The 22,462-nt window shown below is 34.7% G+C and overlaps 1 protein-coding gene across 1 annotated transcript; it reads right to left on the bottom strand.

The window, feature by feature from the left end:
• Positions 1-6: 6 nt before the first annotated feature.
• On the bottom strand, positions 7-16,188 carry LOC125503688. The gene is made up of 3 exons (XM_048664419.1): positions 15,833-16,188; positions 9,543-11,020; positions 7-7,295 (listed from the first exon to the last, which is right to left on the bottom strand). The coding sequence occupies exons 2-3, from the start codon at positions 9,874-9,876 to the stop codon at positions 2,866-2,868; spliced, it is 4,764 nt and encodes a 1,587-aa protein (XP_048520376.1). The 5' UTR covers positions 9,877-11,020; positions 15,833-16,188; the 3' UTR covers positions 7-2,865.
• Between the last annotated feature and the right edge of the window lie 6,274 nt (positions 16,189-22,462).

The raw sequence follows: 22,462 nt of genomic DNA, 5'->3' as shown, positions 1-22,462 counted from the left end.
ATGATATGGTTGAGTTGATGATACGTATTGTAATGTAACAATTTTAATGGATAATGCAGAGTATTTCTTAAGTAGACAATAATATAATGTCCAAAACATATAATTCATTGGACAAACGCATACATTTTTCACTCATTAAATTGAGGCCTAAACGGTATCAAAAATGATATCCCCATCTATTCAACTCTGATAATACAAAAAATTAATTAAATTACTGACTTGCCCAATGGCTTAATAATACAACTTTTGATAAATATTTTAAATTACACATACATTTTAGATGCTGTTTGATGAACCCTAATCATTTAAAAGTGTATCTTGAACATATTTTTAGTTTAAAAGTGATTAATCAATTGATTAAGGGATTACTTATATGTTGGAAAACTCGTGAATACACGATGGTGTCACTGAATCAACCTAAGCAAAATAAGTATCAAATTGTGCTCTGCGTAAAGAGTGCAGAAATAGCGGTAGGTATAAGCCTTATTAGTGGGGCGCCCTACTAAAAATCAAATGCGCATATGCAAATGTCAATAAGACGGCGGCACTATTAGTGGAATAGCTGCAATGTGTGTTCCATATCTCTCTAATGTTGGTTTCGTTATTTTAATATGATTCGAAGATGGTTGTGCAACAAATTATCGTGTTGTATTTCATTTTATTGCTGATATATCATGGTCAACATGGATTTGAAAAGTTAAGAAACTATATAATACAGTAGTGAAGAGATTCAGATTAATCTTTTCAATAATAACATGCAATAAACTTCTTTGTCGTGAAAATGCTATCTATTATAACCCGCGTATGAAGCAAAGATCACAACATTAAGATATTCCGAAGTGATAAATTGAGATCATGTACACAGATGAGTTTTACGTCATTCTGTAATTACAATTTCTTAGCTGAAAACCAAGTCTTTTAGTGTCGGCCAATCAGAGGAGTTTGCTTTTAAAATAGAATTATTAAAATCGTAATAAATATTAGCGTTTGATATCTGCTGATAACCATTGCATTTTAGTATCCAATAAACTACATTGTTTTGAGCCAATGCCTGTGATCAAAGACTGAAAAAAATTTGCAATTGGGGACGAATAGCGTCGATTTATTGTCTACTTTAGAAATAATTGGCATCAAAATCGCTTACAAATCTAAGTGCAAACAATTGTCTTTGCAAATCATCCAAATGGAATATTATAAATTTCTCACATGTTTAGATATACGTATGCATTGGTATACTTATATTGCTACGCTTTAAGCATAGAATGACAAAATTAAAAATTATACAACCCAATAAATATTAATGAAAGTAAAGCTAACTATGTCAATCTGAAGTCGTTGAAATTATTTGCATTGAAATCACGTATTTTAACATCTAAAAAGTATCTTACCGTATGCTGGCAAACATCATTCGATTCCCGAACAGACCAAGTAATTGAATTTTTTTTTCAACTACAGCTGTGCACTACGATACACTGAATTTTACAAATCTTTTTCTCTTGGTGTGTCTAGTCATGTTAAATTGAATAGTAAATCCGTTAATGGTTTTGCTGTTAATATAAAATGCTGCATGAAGCTTACCCCATCTAAGTCCATTTTCTTCTCCCAAGTCTTAAAACTTGATGATAAGTTGGTATTTTATGAAAAGTGTAATTTCATTTTCTGGAGAAACTATGGGCGTTATTTTCTTGTTAGAAACAGTCAATCAAAGTTGCCTCTAGTTCGTTGCTTTGAAAAAAGTGTGGAATAAGGAAGTTTTCAATTAACAAATTTGTAAGTAAATAAAAAAATTATTAAAGTATCTGAAACAAATTATAGGCGAAGTGGAACAATCCGAAAATTAATCTCTCGGATTCTCGGACTACACATGGTTCTGTGTATATGTATGGTCTAACTTAAATTTGAGCCTTAAACTCGATAAATTCAGTATTGTTTTAGAGCCGAAATTGCTTATGAGTGCTAATGAAGTAATAACAGAAACCCGCATATTCCATTTGCTTGATTCCTACTATAGTATAATATACAGGGTGCGTTTTTTTAAAGTGTTACAAGGCTATATCTTGTATCAGGTAAATTATAATAAATAAAGACATTTAAATGTAAATATATATACCAACTTTTTAAGACACATTATTATTGACCCAAAACATGAATGTGTGGTTTCAGCAAGATCGGGCTCCACCCAATTATGCAGTGGAGGCCCGTAGTCATTTAGGTGAAATATTTCCCAGCATATGGATTGGTCGCGGTGGTCCCGTCAACTGGCCAGCGCGATCTCCAGATCTGCCGCCACTTGCTTCTTTTTTGTGGGGTTTTATAAAAGATTTATAAAGAAGTTTTATAAAAGAAGTTTTATAGAAGATGAAAAGTGATGGCCACTGCACCCATCACCTCAGATGAGCTGAGCCTGCCTGCTTGTTAGTGAGACCTGAAATGTTGTTAGCGCGAGTGCAAAAGTCTTTAAAAAAACGAGTCTAAAGTAGAGTCTAAAGTCTAGAGTAAATTTGGCTCTCGGGGGAGGGCGCTTGAGTAGAATAATAAGACATTTGTTATTATATGTCCCCCTTCCAATTTCTTTCTTTCCCAAAACGTTATAAATATATTTAAAACCGTTTCTGAGATATAGCCTTTTAACACTTAACAAAACTCACCCTGTCTAGCAATTTTAGTACAATGAAATTGGCGTGCAATTGACCATAGGGGACATGAAAATGATGCTACTTTTAGTTATTGTTACCATATTGTTATCCACATAAGCGTCGTTACATTTCTTAAACTATCCAAAACCTATTTTAAATACCTAGAATCTTCAACAGCAAATCGTAACATCGCAAAGCTTCAAACAATACAGATTTTTGGGTAAATAACTTATGTTTTAACATGAATCTCGTAAAAACTCTTCATTATACCCATCATACTCACTTTTTCATCCTTTGTTGTCGGTGCAGGTTCTGGCGATTTTGCTTGATTGTTCTTTTCCTCTGCTTTCTTTTCCTTGAGGGTTTTTAAGAGTTTCCATTTACTTCCAGGGGTGTCTTTATTACACTCTTTTGGGGCCTCCTCCTTACTTGGAGTTGCAGATGCAACCTGAATTTCCGGAATGGTTTGCTCTGCAGGCATATCCGTAGATGATTTGCGGTGGTGCGTAGCCACTTCTCTGTTTACTCGATCCAGTTGCTCCTCGTTTGATAAGTGACACCGGGCAAATTCGTCATTGATTCTCATCTCTAATTCATCATATTCGTCTGTACTATGGTGCGGACTGTCCGGGCCTGATGTAGCGCCAGACGATCGGTCGTCTTCCTCTTTGCACGGTTCTTCCAAATAATTGAATCCTTTAGTTTCTTCCGGAGGAGCTTTTTCGGTTTCTTGTATTCCTTCTTCTTGCCTTTCTCTCTCCAGGGACTCGTGATGATAGACTTTAATTTTTTCGAACAAAGCTGCGGCTTCGTCTAAATGAAATGATCCGCGTTTCTCTTCTCGCCGCTTAGCGGAATTAACTGTTAACAAGTTGTTTTCTTTTTCGTCTAAAACGCCTTCGACAACTTTCGCTCTCATTCTAAGTTCGCGAAGCACAAACGACATTTTCTCTTTCACCTCCTCTTCAGGCTCGTAAGTTTCCTCGTCCGCCTCTGGAAGTTCCTGTAGGGTTGCACCCATGTCATGCTCTAAGTCCTTTTGCCGTTCCATTTCTTCCAGCTTTCGCAATTCATAGCAGTACCATTCATCTTCACTATCAATACTGTCTTCGGTACTTTGTCGTCGCGATGAAACACGAGAAGTACTTCTCCAAGAGTGAGTACTACGACTGTCTTCATCATCCGCCCGATGGCTCGGAATTTCCAAGCTTTGCTGGTGCCGGGGGAAATAGCGGCTGGCATTTGTCCGAAAAATTGGGCTTTCGTCAATTGCCTGAGATTCCTCACATCTGTTATTTTCTATGCTACTGTTGCTTTCAATCGGTTTCTGCTCTGCTATTTTCAGATGCGCATTATTTGGTGTTTCTCTGCAGTCTTCTTCCTTGAAACTATCTTCATTTACTTCTTCGATTTTAATTGCAGATTCGCTGGTTTCAAATCCTTGGTCGTCAGAGAACGAGTTTGAATGTTTTTGCCTGTATTTTCCCAATGCTCTAGAGACGGCAAATTCCATTGAAGTTCCCATTCCTCCCCCACCTACTACAACTACCATTTTGTTGTCGAGGATGACTGTTTCGTCGCTTTTATCAGAAGATCCGCTACTTTTCTTGGCTTCTCCAATGGTAGGAAATATGCTGCTTGATCCACTACCTGTGCTTTTACACGAATAGTCTTCTTCATATCGGCTCACTTCGCTACTCGCTTCAACAATTTGGTCCTTCGGCGAAACCTTGATTGCTTCAAATCCTGGCTGTAAAGCAGTTTGATGGGATTCTTCGTCAGACTTGCTACTTTTTCTGCTCTTCGGTTTTGGACTGATCTTGGGAAATAGCTCGTTTTCAAATATGTTCTCTGATATGCTCGTACTGTCTTCGCTACGGTCATCTTCGGAAATAACCGAACTAGTCCTGTTCAGATACCATTCATTGTCTGATTGCTCTGGATCGGACAGGGATTGGTGCGATCCATGCGCTTTTCGCTTTGCCTTTTGTAGTATTCCCGAAACTGTAGAGACAATTGCGTTTCTTTTCTTTTTGCGAGTTACATTTGTTTTACTTGCTGTGCTTCTGCTTTTTTCCACATCTTCTTTCTTGATACCCCCCGGTAACGAGTAAGATCTGTGACGTTTAGTCAGATGTAAATCTGGAAGCCAGTTGCTGACTGAATTCATCGCTGATTTAAGAGTGCTACCGCGCTTTAATTTTTTCTTCTCATCCCGAGATGATGATGATACGTTGCTATTGATAGTAATGTACTCGCCTGATTGGGTTATAATCACCTCAATACCTCCATCAAAATATGCATTGTTTCTTGGCGCTTGCTGGTGAACCACATACTCAGGTACATTTCGGTGTCTCAGATCAAGCTCCATCCTGGAAACGTCTTGATTTTGCTGTTGCAAATTTCGCTGATGTTGCTCAATTTGCAGCTGATTCTCGTAGATCGGCTGCTTTTGGGAATCTTGATATTGCCTCCTCTCCATGTACGGTGAGTATCCAGTTTCAGATGTTTCAGCGGATTTAATAGAACTGGATGTACTTGCATTATCGTGGTACTGAACCTCATGTCCAGAACTCAACCAAGCATTTGGATCATTATAATTCGCTGCAGGTAAATTATTTCTTGCCGACTCGTAGCGAGTGGAAGTGGGGTAGTAGCTTAAGGCATCAGTAATATTTCCAGTTGGAAACATGGTTCTGTACATGGCGGTTTTGTAACCTTCATGATTTGCCAGACCGTCTGGAGGTTTATTCGTTGAGTATGACCTAGTTAAAGACCTGCGTCGACGACCAGTGTCTGATTCTTCTGTAGGAACTGACGTTAAAGAATTGTAATAATTCGACTGCTGACTACTGACAAATTCGTTGTTCTCATAGGGTTCCACCAAGTCTGGATAATGGATGGTTTGATTAATATAATCTGCACTGTTGCTGGTATAAACTGTGGTATATGAATCCTTATTGTTGCTTCCTGCCACAGAGTAAATAGCTGCAGGTTGATTATTCTGATATAGACATGGTGATACTGAGCTTTGATCAGTACCGTCTGCTATTTTGTTCCTATTTGGACTAACGTTAATATCAGAGGCTGGTGCAGGAGCAGGCACAAATGTTCCATATCCTTCCAACTGAATATTGCTGGGCGATTTTACGTTGGTGAATGCTGACAAACGATGCCCCCCCGGCAAAAATTCGTTCGTTGCAAAGTGACTAGCATCTGAAACTTTTGAATCGACGGATGATTCTGCATACCCTGCAGTTTTTCCTGGGGATCCACCTGGGCTTACTGCTCCTATCTTCTGATTCAATGCCAAATAATTATATGGCTTGCAGCTGCCGTTCTTTGGAGAACCAGGAGACTTTTCCAAGCTTGACCATCCAGACATTGAGGAGAGGCCCGAATCACTTTTCGCTGCTACTATGTTGGACGAATGCGATTTACTTCGTTTGGGAGATGTTTTTGGGGACCTGGCGGTGTGGTGCTTAGGAATCAGATGATCTTGATTTTTAATTGACGAGGATTGGCTGGAATCGTTTGCTCCGAGGAAGACAGTGCCAGGCATTGAGTTTATCAAAAAACCGTCCATTGGGGCAGGTGGAGGAGGGCTGGGAGATTGACGCACAGGCTTTTCGGGATCAAGGTACCCATCTTTCCTTGTTCTTATACTACATATTGATAACGTAGGAGATGGGGGTTTATCGGAAATCATTTGAAACATACTTGGAGTGGAACAGGAATTCGATTCGTACGAAGCTTGCATTAAATTCGACAAATCTAGGTCACTACAATAAAACGGGTTTTTTGAGTTTCGCATCGCGGCTGCAGCTGCAGCTTCAGCACACTCGACGTGCTGCACTGCTGCACTATACGCCAGTCGTCCATCGACAGTGGAAAATGGTTCACTACAAGCCGTTTCCACTTGGCGACGTCTGGGAGACGTCGGGGTTCTCATTCCACTTGCCAGAGTATCAGCAACTTCCTTGTCCGAGTCCGTGACACTCAACCTCGAATTCGGACGTGTCGCGTAAGACGTATTGGGCACGACATTAGAAAGTTCAGTTTTTGCCAACAGCATCAGTTCATTTTGATCCCGCACATCACCCGAAAATGTCCAATTTTCCTCTTCCTGCTGTGTCCGATTTTCAGCTTCTTCACTTACACCGGCAACAGATATTGGCGACTCCAAAAGTTTCCGTTGCAGCTGCTTAATATTTGCGCTATCTTGCTGAAGCTTGCTGCTCAAGCGATCCAATTCGTTGAGTTTCTCCATCGCCATGTGGTCAATGGATTCAATTATAGTTAACTCCTCGAGGTCCTGTTCGCTAACACATGAACTGTTGCCCCGATAGTCTTTGTAGTCTAGTGCACTGTATATTTCCTCCTCTTCAGCGGGCGTTATTTTCTTATCCAGCTCGTCCTGTTCCTCTCTCTCCTCCCAGATCATATCCAGCTGACTGGATTGGACCACAGGATCGGTGCTCGACACCAACTCCTCCTCGTAAGCCTGGTTGAGGCTTCGATAAAATGCCTCATCAGGAATATTAAATTCTTCCATTTCCTGGATCTGTGGATCGTTTGATCGAATGACGTCTAAACCTTCCTCCAGTCCATCTTCAACTGTTCCATTTCCCAAAATTTCTCGGATTACTTCCAATTCACCTAAAAGTAAGTCAAGTATGAATTCTTATTGAATATAAAATGTATGCGAAGTACAGAATAATTCTCTGGGCAGGGATTTTTGATTTAGTTATTCGCACTATTTATCTTTGTCATTTATAGTATTAATATATGATAAGAGTGTGAAACATGAAAATTTACACTGGTTTTAAAAAGCCGGAAATTGAAGAAAAATTAACAAACAATAGGAAATAATACTATTTTAGAATATTTTTTTTTGAATGGAGGGTATTAATATAGTTCCTCAACTTTAGGAGTTTAGGAGGCTACGGCTTTATATGCACCGTATTTCATGTTAGGTAGCTTTATGAAAGTAGGTTTCCAGCCATCTTCCAAATAAAAAAACTGAAAAAAGGTAATATAAGTATTGAAAGCACCGAAGCTAAAATAAAAAATTCTCTCTCAGAATGGATAAGAAACTTCGATAATCAAACAGAAATATGTACTAAAACATGAAATTAAAGAAGTATCCAGGACCAACTACTAAAATTGCTAGGTTGGTTTGTAGCGACTTTTGAATTGTAATCTTAAAGTAATTAAATAAAATCTGCCTAATGCAAATGGCAAACTGATTTGAACTTTTTGATTGATTTGATTTGAAGAACTAGAAGTTAACGAAAAAATGATGTTAACATAAATAAAACTGCTGTGAATTGACAAAATCAATCGTATTGTCTACAAGTGCGAATAACGTTCTCAAAATTTGAATCAAAAGCGCAATGTAATCTAGAGTAACAAAAGTATGGAACATTCACAATTTTATTTCTGATTCTCATGTATAAATTGAGATTTTCTTCATAATTTTTTTTATTTCAGTTAATTGCTCCCATGGATAATGTGGTAAAAATAGTTTCAATAAGACTTTTTGAGTCAATTAATATTTCATTGTCTTTAGATAATGCACTGCGCTCGTGAGGCCCATAGTGCCCCTGCTGAGGCCAATTACAAGTTAAATTTTATTATTTTCTGCTGCAATTTGTTGTAAACTAAATGAAATCGTAATTAATTTTGTTCATTGAAAATTTTGTTAGTTAAAGTTAAGGGATTTGTTATTAATTTTGCACATTTTTCTTTAATAGATTTTGCAGCACGCTTGCCATAACTAGCCGATGCGAGGCGTTTATATAGGACTGTAGAAATTGTTCGTAATTAATTTGTAACATTTCAAGCTAATTGTACTGATAACTATTTACAATTTAATTTACCCGTTTTGTTAATTGAACACAATTGTAGAAATGTACACTACTGAATAATAGAGCATATTTGCTCAAATGATTTGACGAAATCGGTTCTGCTGCATTATAACTGATCGTTTCTGGTAAATTGAAGCCTATATTTTGTTCATGTAGATATAGGACTTACGTGCTTTAGTCCGGTTTTGCTACCTTTTGATTTGAGATTGTCGTGTACTTTTTGACCTAACTTGACCGAAATGTATTAGTTATTAGAAGCATTTTTTTATCAACGTAACAAAGTTTCTGTAGGTCGCGTGCTAAGCACATGCAGTAATCGCGTGAACACTGCGGGGTTCAAACGAAATGTCAATTTATATACGAAAAAATATTTAAAATTATTTACAATTCGGAACCACCAATTAGAGAATGTCACCGTTTTGATGATAGTTTTTAATAAGAACCTATATTAGTAAGTTCTTGCTTTATAAACCAAAAAATTTCGTTTTACACAAAGAAAATAAATTTTCTTGTAAAAGTCTTCAAGCAATGGGATTGCCGATGCAAAAAGCATTATTTGAGCAAAAAGGCAAGATCACGGACTTTTATTGTCTCTAACTCCAGTTCTAGTGGCCATTAAATATGATATATGTATCTAATATATGTGTGCCACAACAAACAACGTAAATATGAAATATGTGCTTTACGGAACTTTAACGAGTCATCTGATGTTACTGTTAAGTTTAAACAATAAACCGAGTTATACCTTCTGGCCAAATTTCACTTTATATTTTCTAAGAGACGTAGAGTTGCCAGAGCTTAAACACCAATTTTATCTTAAAAAAAATGTAGTTCAAACTATAACTTGGAAAATACATATGCAGCTTTATTAGCATTGATAAAAATAAATCAGTTTTGCTTCACATTTCCTAATGACCGTTTCGTTTTGTATACGTAGTTCCAAACTTTTGTTATCTGTGCTATCTGTACTTGTACTGTTATAGGGGCAACAAAAAAAAATACTCAAAAAAATATTATTATGTGGAAGGTCTCGTACCTAATCGGCCTTCCAGCATGGATACAGTGGGGCCCACTCTTTGGCTGTTACCCGAAGTAGTATAGAAATCCATCAGTTGACTAATAACACTCTGCTGTTCGAAAAGCAGGCCCTCCAACTTCTCCAGTCTCTCCCACATTTTAATGTATTCTTGGCTCAACAGATCCAGAGCTCGCCAAGCATATTTCAGTTCGGTTTCCAGGATATTAAGGCGCGTTCCCAGACGTTCCATGTATTCATTGATCACATGGTCAACATTGGAGTCTTGATAAACCGAATGAGCTATTGCTGGAGTCATATTGTCCGAATTATTTGTCAGATGTCTATCACTCATTTTTCTGAAGAACGGCTGGTAAGGCGGCACTACATAGTTAACGGGGTATGGAGTTTGTCATGATATGTTGTAATCAGGCACGTACGCTATAATGAAACTGAGCGTATATCAAGCGTAGGTTGAAAAGCTTTATTCATTTTCAAAAATAATTTCAGATAGCGCCATTAAGCAGGTGTTTTCAATACTGGTAATTGAAAACACTGATCCTAACTTTGAAATGTTAACGCCAATCTGATACCTGATTAGCCAGAAGAAGGAAGCAGATCAATGAGTTTCAACCGAATTCTTTCCACCAATATCAGCAGTACCCATTTAGAAGCTGGTAAAATCCAGGCATTTTTAAAACGTTTTTAAAATGTTAGTATTTTTTTTGTTTAATGGAGTTTTGTACATTGTCTTTGAAACTCTTTTGCATATATTTGTAAAGCATAATGAACACTTACAACTGCCTTTTTTAATTAACTAGCTCATTTCCAAGCCGTCTGGCATGCACCTAGTTTCGGACAAAGAAAAACAACATTTCAAGTGGCATAATTCAAATTTCTTGCTTCCACCTTTACGTGCATGAAGTGCTGCAAACGGTTGAAATTGCTCGATAAAAGAACTGAATTTCTGCGTTAGTTTCTGTTTTCAGTTCATCTAAGCATGGTAAAATCGACTTATTTAGGTTTCGAGCCACGTTACTTAAGGAACAGCAAGGAGATGAATTAGTAATTTAGTTCGTTTAGATTCTGGGTGAATGTTAACTCATTGTTCTTCTTAACCCTCACTGGCACTCACTACGATATGTACGGACGTAAAAATTCGTTGCTGTTGAACATAACTGTGGAGTGAGAATGGCACTTTTATGTGGCATCTCGGCCTCCAGTGGCTGACGAAGTAGGGAAAATACATCGCTCCCGTCCGTCTCCAGCGATAATCAACTTGGTTCGCATTTTTTTCTTAAAATTGGAGCGATCGAGCTAAATGCTCCAAAATTCGTGACATTCCGCGAATTTTCATTAGATTTTATAAAATCCCGAGGGCGAATTCATGTTCTCCGAACTTGCTAAAACCCGGATCCGACTGAAATCACTTATTACACAACTTTTGCACACTGATTAAATTCGACGGCAAATTGGAGCAGCTTCATTTGAAACATAGTCTGAAACAGAAAATATACATGGTTAGTGACTTCCAACAGAGGAAACATTTATTCTGGCAACAACTTCTTCAAATTTATATTAGCATTTGAACTTTTCAAGCAATGGAGAGCAAGTTTGGAACAGTTTTGTTACTTTCCTAGTTTGATGGTTATCAATCAGCTCTTCATGGAAATCTTGGTAAACTTCGTATCAATAATCTTAATGATTTGCAAAGTAGATATTTTGATCTTAGGTCTCATTTATAATTAAATGCTTCATTTACATTTATTTCTTAATTTGCCTACTATTTACTTATTTAATGTTGATCGATCATCCGAGTTTGGATTAATGGATCTTTTCAAAGCGTATAAATTTAGCTTTTATAACTTTTAGTTTGCAACTTTTACTCATTTAATAGGTACCAGATCTGATTTAGACCCTGGAATAAATTAAATCAGTACGTTTGCCCCGAATTTTACTAAATCGATAATAAAGAAGACTGGAACATATCGACCATCCGGGTTAAAAAACTGCATCCATATTTATTAGTCATACATTCATATGAAAAGCTTCATGTCTCGAACACAGCCGTTTAAATAAAATTCTAAATAATTTTTGATCGTTGCGTAATTCCATTTGGCAAACAATCATCTATTTTTGTCACTAATATTATGTATTAGAGTTTGGTATTTTTCTTTCGCAATATTTGATTCAATGTGCAAAACCATACTGTTGATTAGGCTCAATAAAATTAGCCCTTAATATCGTTCGTACTACATTTCATCTATTGTTAATTATTAACATCTAGTTGTTAATGAATTATATTAATTTGAGCCCATAAAGTCTCACATATCGATCTATAGAATGTTGAAAAGTTAATTTCATTAGTTTGTTTTTCTTAAGTAATTTCTGAAATCACGACATCCGGACGAAACTTAGAAGAACATAATTTGGTGGTTTGTAACTTGAGCAACTTAAATTAAATGGTATTGCTTTTACACGTAGAAGGCACTGCCTACGTGTGTTGTTGTCTTTTGAAGGGTCATAACGTTTTCATGCCTGCTTGTATCACATTTCGTAACAAAACAGTCGATTTATGGATCACATTTACACAAGTGAAACTAGTTTGTTCATGCTTTTCTTAATTATTTAAATTTGCTGTTTAACTGTATGCCAAGATCCTATTTCAGATGGGGCAACACTATAAACTTAGCAACCTACGTAATTCTTCTTGATTAAAATCACCTTTTGAAAAACACATTCGTTGATAACATTAAGAAGAAGTACAAGACTCTCAAGTACGTAACAAGTTTTGTCCACATATAAATATTATATCATGAATTATTTAGAAAAATAAAAATGATAGTTCATTTTTTAACACCGTTTAGCCCTATAAATAACACTTAGAGGACCTATATACACTTTTTATCTTAAAAATACTTGAACAATCGCATTGTAAAACATCGGAGAGGTACTAGAAAACATTCGCAACAGAATATGTTTCATATTTCTGTACTGAAAATGTAACATGGAAGACGTAAATTAGTAAATTCATACAGGCTCTATAACTGCGTCGGGAAGCTGAAGGGTCAAAGGAAAATTTTTGGCATCCGAATTTTTGTGTGTGTGCCAAACGTGTTTCTTCAGCATGTATTGACTTAATTACTTGCTCTACGAAACAAAGTTTTCATCCAACGTTACATTGAACATTTAATTTTTATTTGAATATATTTCATTTGGTGAGGAGCGTTAAAGTGTCAGTGCAAAGGCAACTGGAACGAATTGTAAAAATTTGGTGTCATCTATCCGTAAGACCAAAGCATCATACTAGGTAAGTATCCAGGAGGAAACGCCACGTAAACCCCAAGACTAACGGTGGTTTGATCTCGCCTAAGGCGACACGAACACGTGTGGAGAATATGTAATAGTTGCCTATTCACATTCTGTCCTTTCTTTAAAAACTAAAAGGAGAACGAAAAAATAAGTGGATGTATATTGAAAAACTTAAATATTACCGCAAAAAGGTTCAGAAGAACCATCAAGTAAGGCAAAGATCGAGAAGGTTGAGAAGAGTTTGAGTAGAATCGTAGTTAACAGAAGTGCAGAGCACATAATTATTTTCCAGTTTTATTGAACTGAAGTTATATTGTGTTTTTACCCATTCAATAATCTACATATCTCATATTAGGTACTTTCCATTTCGAACTAAAAGTCGATTTTTATTCACAACCAAGTTCATTATCTGTATAATGTTTAGTTTGCTTTTCGCAACTATCATATCGAATGTTTAATGGAATATCCAAGACCGAATAAACTGAATGGCGCCACATCCGTAAAAGCGGCGCTGACCTAAATCTCTTTTAGCAAGCAACAGTCTTTTATTTGAATTGGAGCTGTTTCAGCCAGCTTTGTAAAGTTCGACGAATGGCAGTGCTTTGAAATTTTATAAATCAAACTCATTGTTTGAGAAGGAGAAGTCCTACAATTAAAGTAAAAAGTACAGGGCAGGGGGCAAGGAAAAAGTATGATTAAAACGAACCGAAGCGAATCATCATATATGTATGTATATGTAGATGTGGTCAGATGGTGCTTTTAAAACATGCATAAATCTAAATGTGTTACTCACTTTATCAAAATTAAATTAATTAGATATTGTCTAACATTTAACATATAGCTTAAACATTGTCAGCAGTTTTTTTGATTTTAATTATTATTGTTATAGTGTTGAACTAATTTTAAGCATGCATTTTTTAAGCACAACCAATAAATTCACCTTTTTTGGAAAAAAAATTGAATCAGCTATCAGCTGGAACGATATATTTCCTTATTGGTATCATTAGAACAGACAGGCGTTATTTATATCGCAAATCGTCGAAAAACCAGGAATGGGTTTCTGGTATGCGTATAGCGACGGTAGGGCATAAGTTCGATTAAGGAAAATTATATAAATGTAAAAATAAAACGAAAAATAAATATAAAACGAATTAAATCGTTTCGTCCGTTCGGATTACTCATCGAGAACTTAGCTTCACTTTAGCTTGTTGCCATTTTAAACTAACATACAAAATATGAATTCTAATGATTAGCTGAAAAAAATATTGTTTTTTTAATAGCAAAGAGCAGCCATACTTTTCGTTTACAACAATATTAGACATACATAAATGTATGGTTCCAGATTTATTTTTAGACACTGCGCCGCCAATTTAACACATATCTTAAATAACCCCTAACTTTTCACTGTGAATGTTTTCTCAATCGGTCATTGGATTTGAACAAAACAATTTTTTTATCGAAGGATTCTTGGACAAAACTTAAAGTCAGCTGATAAGCAAAGTAAATATACTTAACATGCTGTACAGGGTGTTTAAAAAATGTCATGTTTTCTTGCTCAAAGTTTAAATCGGTCTGCAGAAAATTTCGGGTTTCTCCGACAGAAAAAAGTAAACAGTGTCTTCTGAGCTATTTGGATCTTCATTCGCTTGGTTAACAAAAACCAAATTACTCAAAAAATAAAACCAAATCGGCACGAACGAATTCTTGTTAATGTTAGTTTGGGTTCAGTTGGTTGAATAAGGAAAATTAACCCTAATGGAAAATATCAGCGGGACGGTCTCACAACAGTTTTTGTGTCAACAAACCTAGAGCCTAACCTAAGGGGAACGTGTTATATTTTGGCGCGTTTAATTTTCTTGCTAATCAAAAGTACATCTACCGTTTGTGCTTCTGAACATATTCTTTATTTTTATAATATACTTTGATTTCATAAAACTGACCGCCATTCATAATTGGTTTTATCCTCTGTGTTCTTATTGGTTTTATCCTCTGTGTTCTTATTGCTTATCCAAATGTTATCACATTGATTTGATAGGAAATATATATTTTTAGTCAGCACATCTAGAAGTTGATATCAACGAACGAATATGAAAGTTTCAAAAAACTTCTCCCATCTTGCTGGGATATTAATATAACATATTAATAACTACTATAAAAGCTATAAGAAGAATTTGAATAGATTAGGAAACCGTGATTATCATAATATTTCAATAGAATAAACATAAACAATAAACTGAAGATAAAATAATTAATCCGTTTTAGCTGACAAAATTATGAAAATTTAAATTTTGCTAGGAATGCAATGAAACGGCTATTGAAACATTTGCTGAATAAACAACTGTTTTTTGAAAATGTTACATCGATTTTACAAAATATTTCATTGCAAGCCATGCAAATCGCGAAATTTCTCCATGGAGGCATAATAACCCGGTCAACTCAAAAACACAACCAAGATCTCATTAATTAAGAAACGGGTAAGATTTTAACATTAATTGAATATTTTTGTTTAATCTGTAGATCTACTAGTAAAACCTTGTTTGTCACCTGATAGCGAAGATATTGTCACTTAATCAAGAGAGTAATTCGTTCTTAATTATGATAAGCAACAATTATTTAAGGAAAATTCCAACACTGTGCCAATGCTTGTCGCCATGAGTAAACTCCAAATTATCCCTAATTTTCATAATAAAATTGGATCGTAAATATTCAATAATGTACTGATTTAATAAGGCGTCGAGGAATTTATAAATGAAAACGAGATGCTGTCAAATGCTGGCGCCGACCCAGATTTTCTGGCCTCTCAGCAACAGCTCGCAGCCAGGAATAAATTAAAATAATTATTTTCCGAAATATTTTTCCACCTTCATATTTGAAGAAAAATCTGCATACTAAAACAACTTTATAAACGTTTCCCTAATTAATAAGCATTCTGGATAGGGATAACATTTTACATATAGCTAATAGCATCAGCATTTAATTTAAAATTGAAAATTACCCACCTTTATAAAACCGAAAGCTTTTATAAGTGTTGTTAAGTTGATGTTCTGAAAAATAGAGCAATGTATAGTTAACCGATCGTGTTTAAAGTTTAAGTGTATTAGGTATATCAGAGTACTACCATGAGGACGCAACAGGGATTGAACGTAAGATCACTGAAAGCTCAGTTAAGCTTTTCATGACCCTATCAAATTAATATGATGAATTTAGATAGAGATACTTGAAAGGAATGACTGAATTACATGGCAGTATCTCTGAAATCAGCTTTACGGTTCGCAAAAGCGATTTCACATGGGTGTACAAGAAAATCGTTTCCTGCCCAGAGGTGAGAGGAATAAAATCCACCGTTACGCTGGATGTGTATTATGTTTATGGAAAGTGGAACATGTTGGAAGCCCTGGAGAATCTTGAATTTTTACCGTACTTTTGTGCTATGTGAGCAGGTTACGGTAGACTGATAAGACATTTTACCACAATACAGTTGCTTAAAATGTATATTTTTTGTCTATTGAAATAAATTATTTTATACTACATTACACGGGACAAGGAAAATCACTCCTAGGAGAATTTAGTAATACATTTAGTGTACATTTTAAACTATCTGTGAATGTATTTTCGTATTGTTCAGTGATATTAAAGTAAAATTGAAAATATTTCACTATTTTTCCATTTTCTCCAACAAACATTTTGTTTGTGTGTGCTATTTCAAACTGAAATAAGCTACCTGATAACATACCGTAATAAGTATTATAAATTATCATAAAGCAAAGTTCTTAGGTTTTTTTTATCGTTCTACCTTATTTAATTTTAATACGTTGTACTTAATTCCTTTTTTTGCATTATTGGTTCGAGCTTTTTAATTACTCTCAAGTATTTCCTTTTTTTAATAGCTCTTCTAAATAGTTGTTAACCCTCAATTTTAGTACAAAATACTTGAATTAATAAGACTTACATTTGTTCTATCAAGTTTGAACCATAATCGATGCAATACTTGGACTAAAAATATTGAATCAGCGTCAAGCTTCAAAAGAGGGAAAACGAGGTCGAATCGATTAAAATAGAATTATTCATTATATTGTTTTACTTCTTGCTCTGCATAACGACAAAGAAATTATTTTCAATTATATGTTTTCTACAACGTCCAGAGTCATAATGAATAGGTGATTATCTTATAGCTTAATGCAGCACAATCCAGAATATTTATGAACACTTGTTTTCGAAAATTATGCTTGTTTAATATACTGTTATTTTCATAAATTGTAATAAAGAAATGGTAAGCTATGAATAACAGAAGGTATGGCACAGAGTGAGGAAAGCAGAACACTTTGTAGTTAACAACTATCTGTAGAATAATAAAATGATAAATAAATGAGCCCGCTAGATTTTGGATCGAGATAAACAGTAAAACTGCGACTTGTTTAATTTAAGTAAAAAATTTTAAAAACAGTTGAAGAGGAAAAATGTTTGCACATCTTTTAAAGGATTTCGGCACTGTCGGATGTATTCTTGCTGAATATTGAAAAAAAAATATTTGAATCATAATATTAATATTGTTAAGTACAAGCTCTCAAACAAAACAATTTCTGAAAGTTAATTGATCGAGATTGAATGAAATTGCAGTCCCACACGATAAACTTTTAGGTTCATTTTTTTCTCGTGAAATTAAATGTCTTAAAAGACATTTGACAATTTTCACTATTAAATTGAAAGAAAGCTGCTAAAGTCACTGAAGACCCATTGCCACATTTTAAAATTTCAATAGAAGATATAATGGAAATTAAATCTTTATTTGTGTATTTTTTCATCAAATGATTTCTTATCAATATAATTTTCTAATTTACTCATACTGGAAGGTGTTCATTTTTGTGTATTTGAATTTCTAATTGTTGATTGATTGTTGCCCCTTGCCATAAATAAAACTCTTTTCTCTCAAAATTTACATGTATTTATCCTGAGAAAATCTAGCCCTTCTTGCAAATACCTTGTAACTTGTATTAAAGTTTGAAATAGCAGATTACAACTAGGAAATTCTCCACGCTTAACAAACAAGCTACATTTTAAAAACCAGTTTCATTAGAAACTTAAACAACGTAACCAAAGCAAATAGCCGCATAGCTTTCAACAGCTCCATCATATTTTCTGAGACCATTGTAATTTATAAAGAAATTTTAAATGAACAATAAATCTTAGTTCGGCTCGAAGTTTCGCTCCTTTAAGAAGAAGTGACCCATTAAAAGTTTGGGAAGGGTGAGCAATTACTGGCAAGATTTTGTCAGCCGAATTTAACTAATGGTTGGACCTCAAAACGATATAATTAATCTTAGTCAAATTAGAGATTCCCGAATAGCTATAGTTAGTGAAAGCCTATAGTAGATTACATCTAGTTTTGTCAGGGCGTCAAGTTAATAAATTAACAGGAAGGGACATTGATTATGCTGTCTAAAGTGGGACAATTCAAAAGGGCCCATATAAGATTTTGACCGTTTTAATTCCACGGTAACAGCGTGGATAGGTAATACATATTAATTCCATACCACATTTAAAAACAATTATTTATTTAAAATTTGAAACACATACAACAAACAACATACAGGCGAAATTCGGAAACACTGTCAACGATTTTGTCTTCTTAGTTTTACACATTTCAATTCAATCCACCAAACCGAGTACTCCACGAACGCACAAAGAATAACAGAAATACTACTTTAATTACAATCGAAATGGAAAAATAATTCTCATTCCAATTGTTCCCAGCTTCTTCTTCATCAAGAAATAACGAAAGATAGAGGTTGTTCCTAAGCTCTCTCTGTTTAACAAGACCCACCAGAGAAACGCATTTCCTCTTCCCAACTTCAACTTTATTGGAACATTTTCAGTCATACATTATATTCAATATTATTTTTCCATTGCTCTTAAGCAAAGTTGTACTTTCTCAATGTGAACCTGATCTAATTTTTTATGCATAAACTCTGATTGCTGCTGGCGATTGGATTTCTGTCTGAAGCGATAGCTAGAAGGGCTATTTTTCTGTCGGCACTTGTTTTTTTTTAAACTAAATAGGTACTTCTGAGTCAGTATTTGGCATGTGGAAAATGAAACAATGGAAAACTTCTGAAAATTTGGTATAATTCCAATTAAACTTCCTCAACTGAAAAAAAATGTGTATATAGTCACACTAAAGGCATACAAACAAATAAACTCATATCTTAAAATAAGTTTCTGATTTTTTCGCGCATCTATGTCACAGCCTATTTTTCAAAATCTAGAGTCCATGTTGAAGCTAAAATCTCATGCTTTTTTACGATATTTACACCTCATATACAATGCAGCTTTCGTTAGCGAGTACTAAAACTCCCATTCTGAAATCCCAACTTTTAAATTTTTTTAGAGCAAATACCTTTTTAAATATCATCCCAATTCTCATTAAAGCTTGCAAATAACCGCTTTAATAAAAATAAACATTTGGTGAACCGAAAATGTCCCTACTGATTTGGATTGGATGATTTGGAAAAACACCATCTTATGTTTATTCTACGCAGGGGTTACTAAATCAAAAGTCTACAAAACCATGTTGATATAATAAAAATTCGATGATTATCTTGCACAGAGTTTTTGTAAATATATAAATCCGCGTGTGTGTTATTTATGTGCTTTATTTGGGTCAGTTCTTATCGCCTACTGTTTTATTTCAGTTTTTATTCATGAACTTTTATGAGCAACTTCCTTTCGGTTCAGAGTAATGTTAAGTAAATACAGCAACCTACATTCAGATTTTAACCAGTTTGTGCTGAACACGTTGCGAACTCAATTAATTATCAGTCAGATATTAAAATCAATTGGGAATATGGCATATAAGGACTCGGAATTAATATTAATTAATTACGTAATTAATTATACTACAAATAAAAACACTTACGATTAGAAAGGCGTTCCATAACACTGTACAAGAGGGATTAGAACGTATTTACATGCATGTAATTTCAAAACGATTTTGACTTCATACCGGTTTCTCTGTTTTTGGAAGATAATGACCTAGTGAATCAATTTATATTGGCGATCACATAATTTTATTATGTGATCGACACACGACTTTAATTACCATGAATCATCTATGAGGCTGAAATAATGTATTTTTCCTTTTAGAACCCTCATGATGACTTTAATATAGCCAAAACTTTTCCTCCAGAAAAATAGCGTTTTTTTTTCTGCCACTATCTATTCACCGATTAGGCGAGAACATAAATAGGCATCTTTTTCCAAAAGTATCGTATTATATTTTTCCGAATATACCGAGATCTTACGTTCAGTTTGTTAATTTACTTAATTAACAGTTTAATTGGTAAATTTCTTAAATGTCCTGTTTCTACGGAACCTAAAATCTTATTAACAGACTGTCTAATTACCATTAGCACATGCTTTACTTGATTTCAATTAACTTATTTTTTAAGTTATTTCGAATGAGACAACTGTGATCAAAGCTTCTTAAAAAAAATGTGGATTTTAATTATATTGCGACTAAATTGAATGCTAAAAAATGTCTAAATTATGCCAAAGAACTCTGGCCGAGACAGGCGACTTTAATTCACTCTGAAACTTTTGCGCCAAAGTTTACTAATCCACGGGTTTCTGCTGAACGTCAGTAAGAATCATTATTATGTGCATTATTTACTTACTGATTTGTTTTTTTCTTTGAATCCCACACAGAAAAGCATTGGCATATATATGGTATTAACAATAAAAGAGAAAATCTGGGAGGAAAATGCGATTACCAAAAAACGGACGTGATTGTTTATATCTTGTAATTTGAAGATCAAATGCACAAATGTGAAAATTTTGGCCATCTTTAGAAACGACAAGTATTAAATCATGTAGTAGTTTTCTTCTGGCAACTTATAGAAGCGACTGTTAGTCGTGAATCGTCGTTCACATATTGAGTCCATAAAGCTTCAAAATCACGAAAAATTGATGATAATATTTACGAACGTATAGCTGGGAGAATCGACAAATTACTGTTGTACTGTACGATACTATTTGCTTCCCTATTTATACCAAATCTGGGTCAAATTGCTGCCGAAATTCAGCTTTGCAAAAATTGTTGCATGTTTCTATCGAACTATTCAAGACAGTTAGTTCGTTCTTATTAACTATTTTCACTAAATAGTCGCACTCAGAAATATTGAATAAAGGAATTCTGCTTAAGTTCTTAAAAACCGCATACATTTTCAAACAACAATCGCTGCAAAACCTTAAAATCAATTACTGAAATTAGTCGTTGTCTCTGCTTTGCAGATTTTAATTATTTCTCATTTTGCCCGCAATCCCTCAAGTTTTTGAAGGGACAAATTAATTGCTGGATCAACATGCAATATGTTAAGATTTCTTGATTATCCAATGATAAAACAAACGAAAACAATTTTGATCAGATATTTGACGTCAAGGCAAGTAATTAGGAGTAACTGTTTAGATGTTTTGCTTTTCCATACAGGACAATGCTCTACTGATTTCTTATATAGAAAAGTACTTATTTCAATAGTTCTCTGGACACTAGCGCGTCCTTCACAGCTCATAGATGAAACACCACTGTTTTTATTTAAGTGGTAACTCTTCAAATGATTCATTTCGAAACACTTGGAGGTGTCGTTGAGGGGCAAATGTATGCAACTGTTTGCTGCAAGAAGACAGTTCCCGACATGCTCTAACACAATATTTTCTATCTCAAAGCAGCTACCACTTGAGAGTGCAGAACGTAATGTTTACTGGTGACGGCAGCATAGTGCTCCGATTACAAAGGTCTTAAGTCCTAAGATTGAATCTTCCTGTTTGTTCATAAACCACTAATGGGCTTTCATATGTGCCAAATAAGTAATAGATCTTATAGGTCGGGAAAATGAATGAACCAAAAAGTTTTGAAAACGTTTCCATTGTTAAAGATTGCACTTAAAGGTTATCTAAAGCGGAAAGCGTTTGCTCTACCGTGATATGCCGTTATTTCAGCTAGGTTACAGCTTAGACGCAAGAATGACAAATTTTCTGTCCTCAGAGTGTGGAATTGTAGTTTTTTAAGTAAGGCAACAGTGGGTATAAAAATGTGAGAAAAATCGACATTTAATTGCATTTAATTAATGATGATATTGCGTTAATTGGTGCTACCCTCGTGCTTGCTGAACAAATTGATTTTATGTCCCTTAAGTTTAATTGAATGAGATAAACCTATCTCGCCGAGAAAATAGATTAATTGAGTCGAGGAGAAATGGCAAAGGCATCTTCGATGAAAAGTTACGTGAGTAAACAGCAGTTTATTTTAAGTGAAACGTGCGTTGTGGTAGAGATCATGTTACATACGATGGCGACAGATGTCCGACTAAGTGTAGCAATTTCCTGAAACGGGTTTAGGCACAAAACTAGATTTTCCTTAAACACTTAAACTTAAAAATTAAAGTTTCTGTCTAATTAAAATACATTTGTAATAAGAACTTGAAACTTCAACAGTTTTTTGAAATCAGTTTCTTGGTCCAACAGTTTCAATACATGTATGTAATTGAATAAAGAATCGTACTGTTTATGTAGTTATTGTCACTGAACTCATTACAGTACAATTTAAGATCCTTAATTTTTACTATACATAATTTTAA

Source organism: Dendroctonus ponderosae, unplaced genomic scaffold (genome assembly GCF_020466585.1).
Source record: "Dendroctonus ponderosae isolate FM_Combo_2020 unplaced genomic scaffold, Dpon_F_20191213v2 Dpon_F_20191213_234, whole genome shotgun sequence".
Taxonomy (NCBI): domain Eukaryota; kingdom Metazoa; phylum Arthropoda; class Insecta; order Coleoptera; family Curculionidae; genus Dendroctonus; species Dendroctonus ponderosae.
This window is presented reverse-complemented; position numbering and strand designations above follow the sequence as displayed.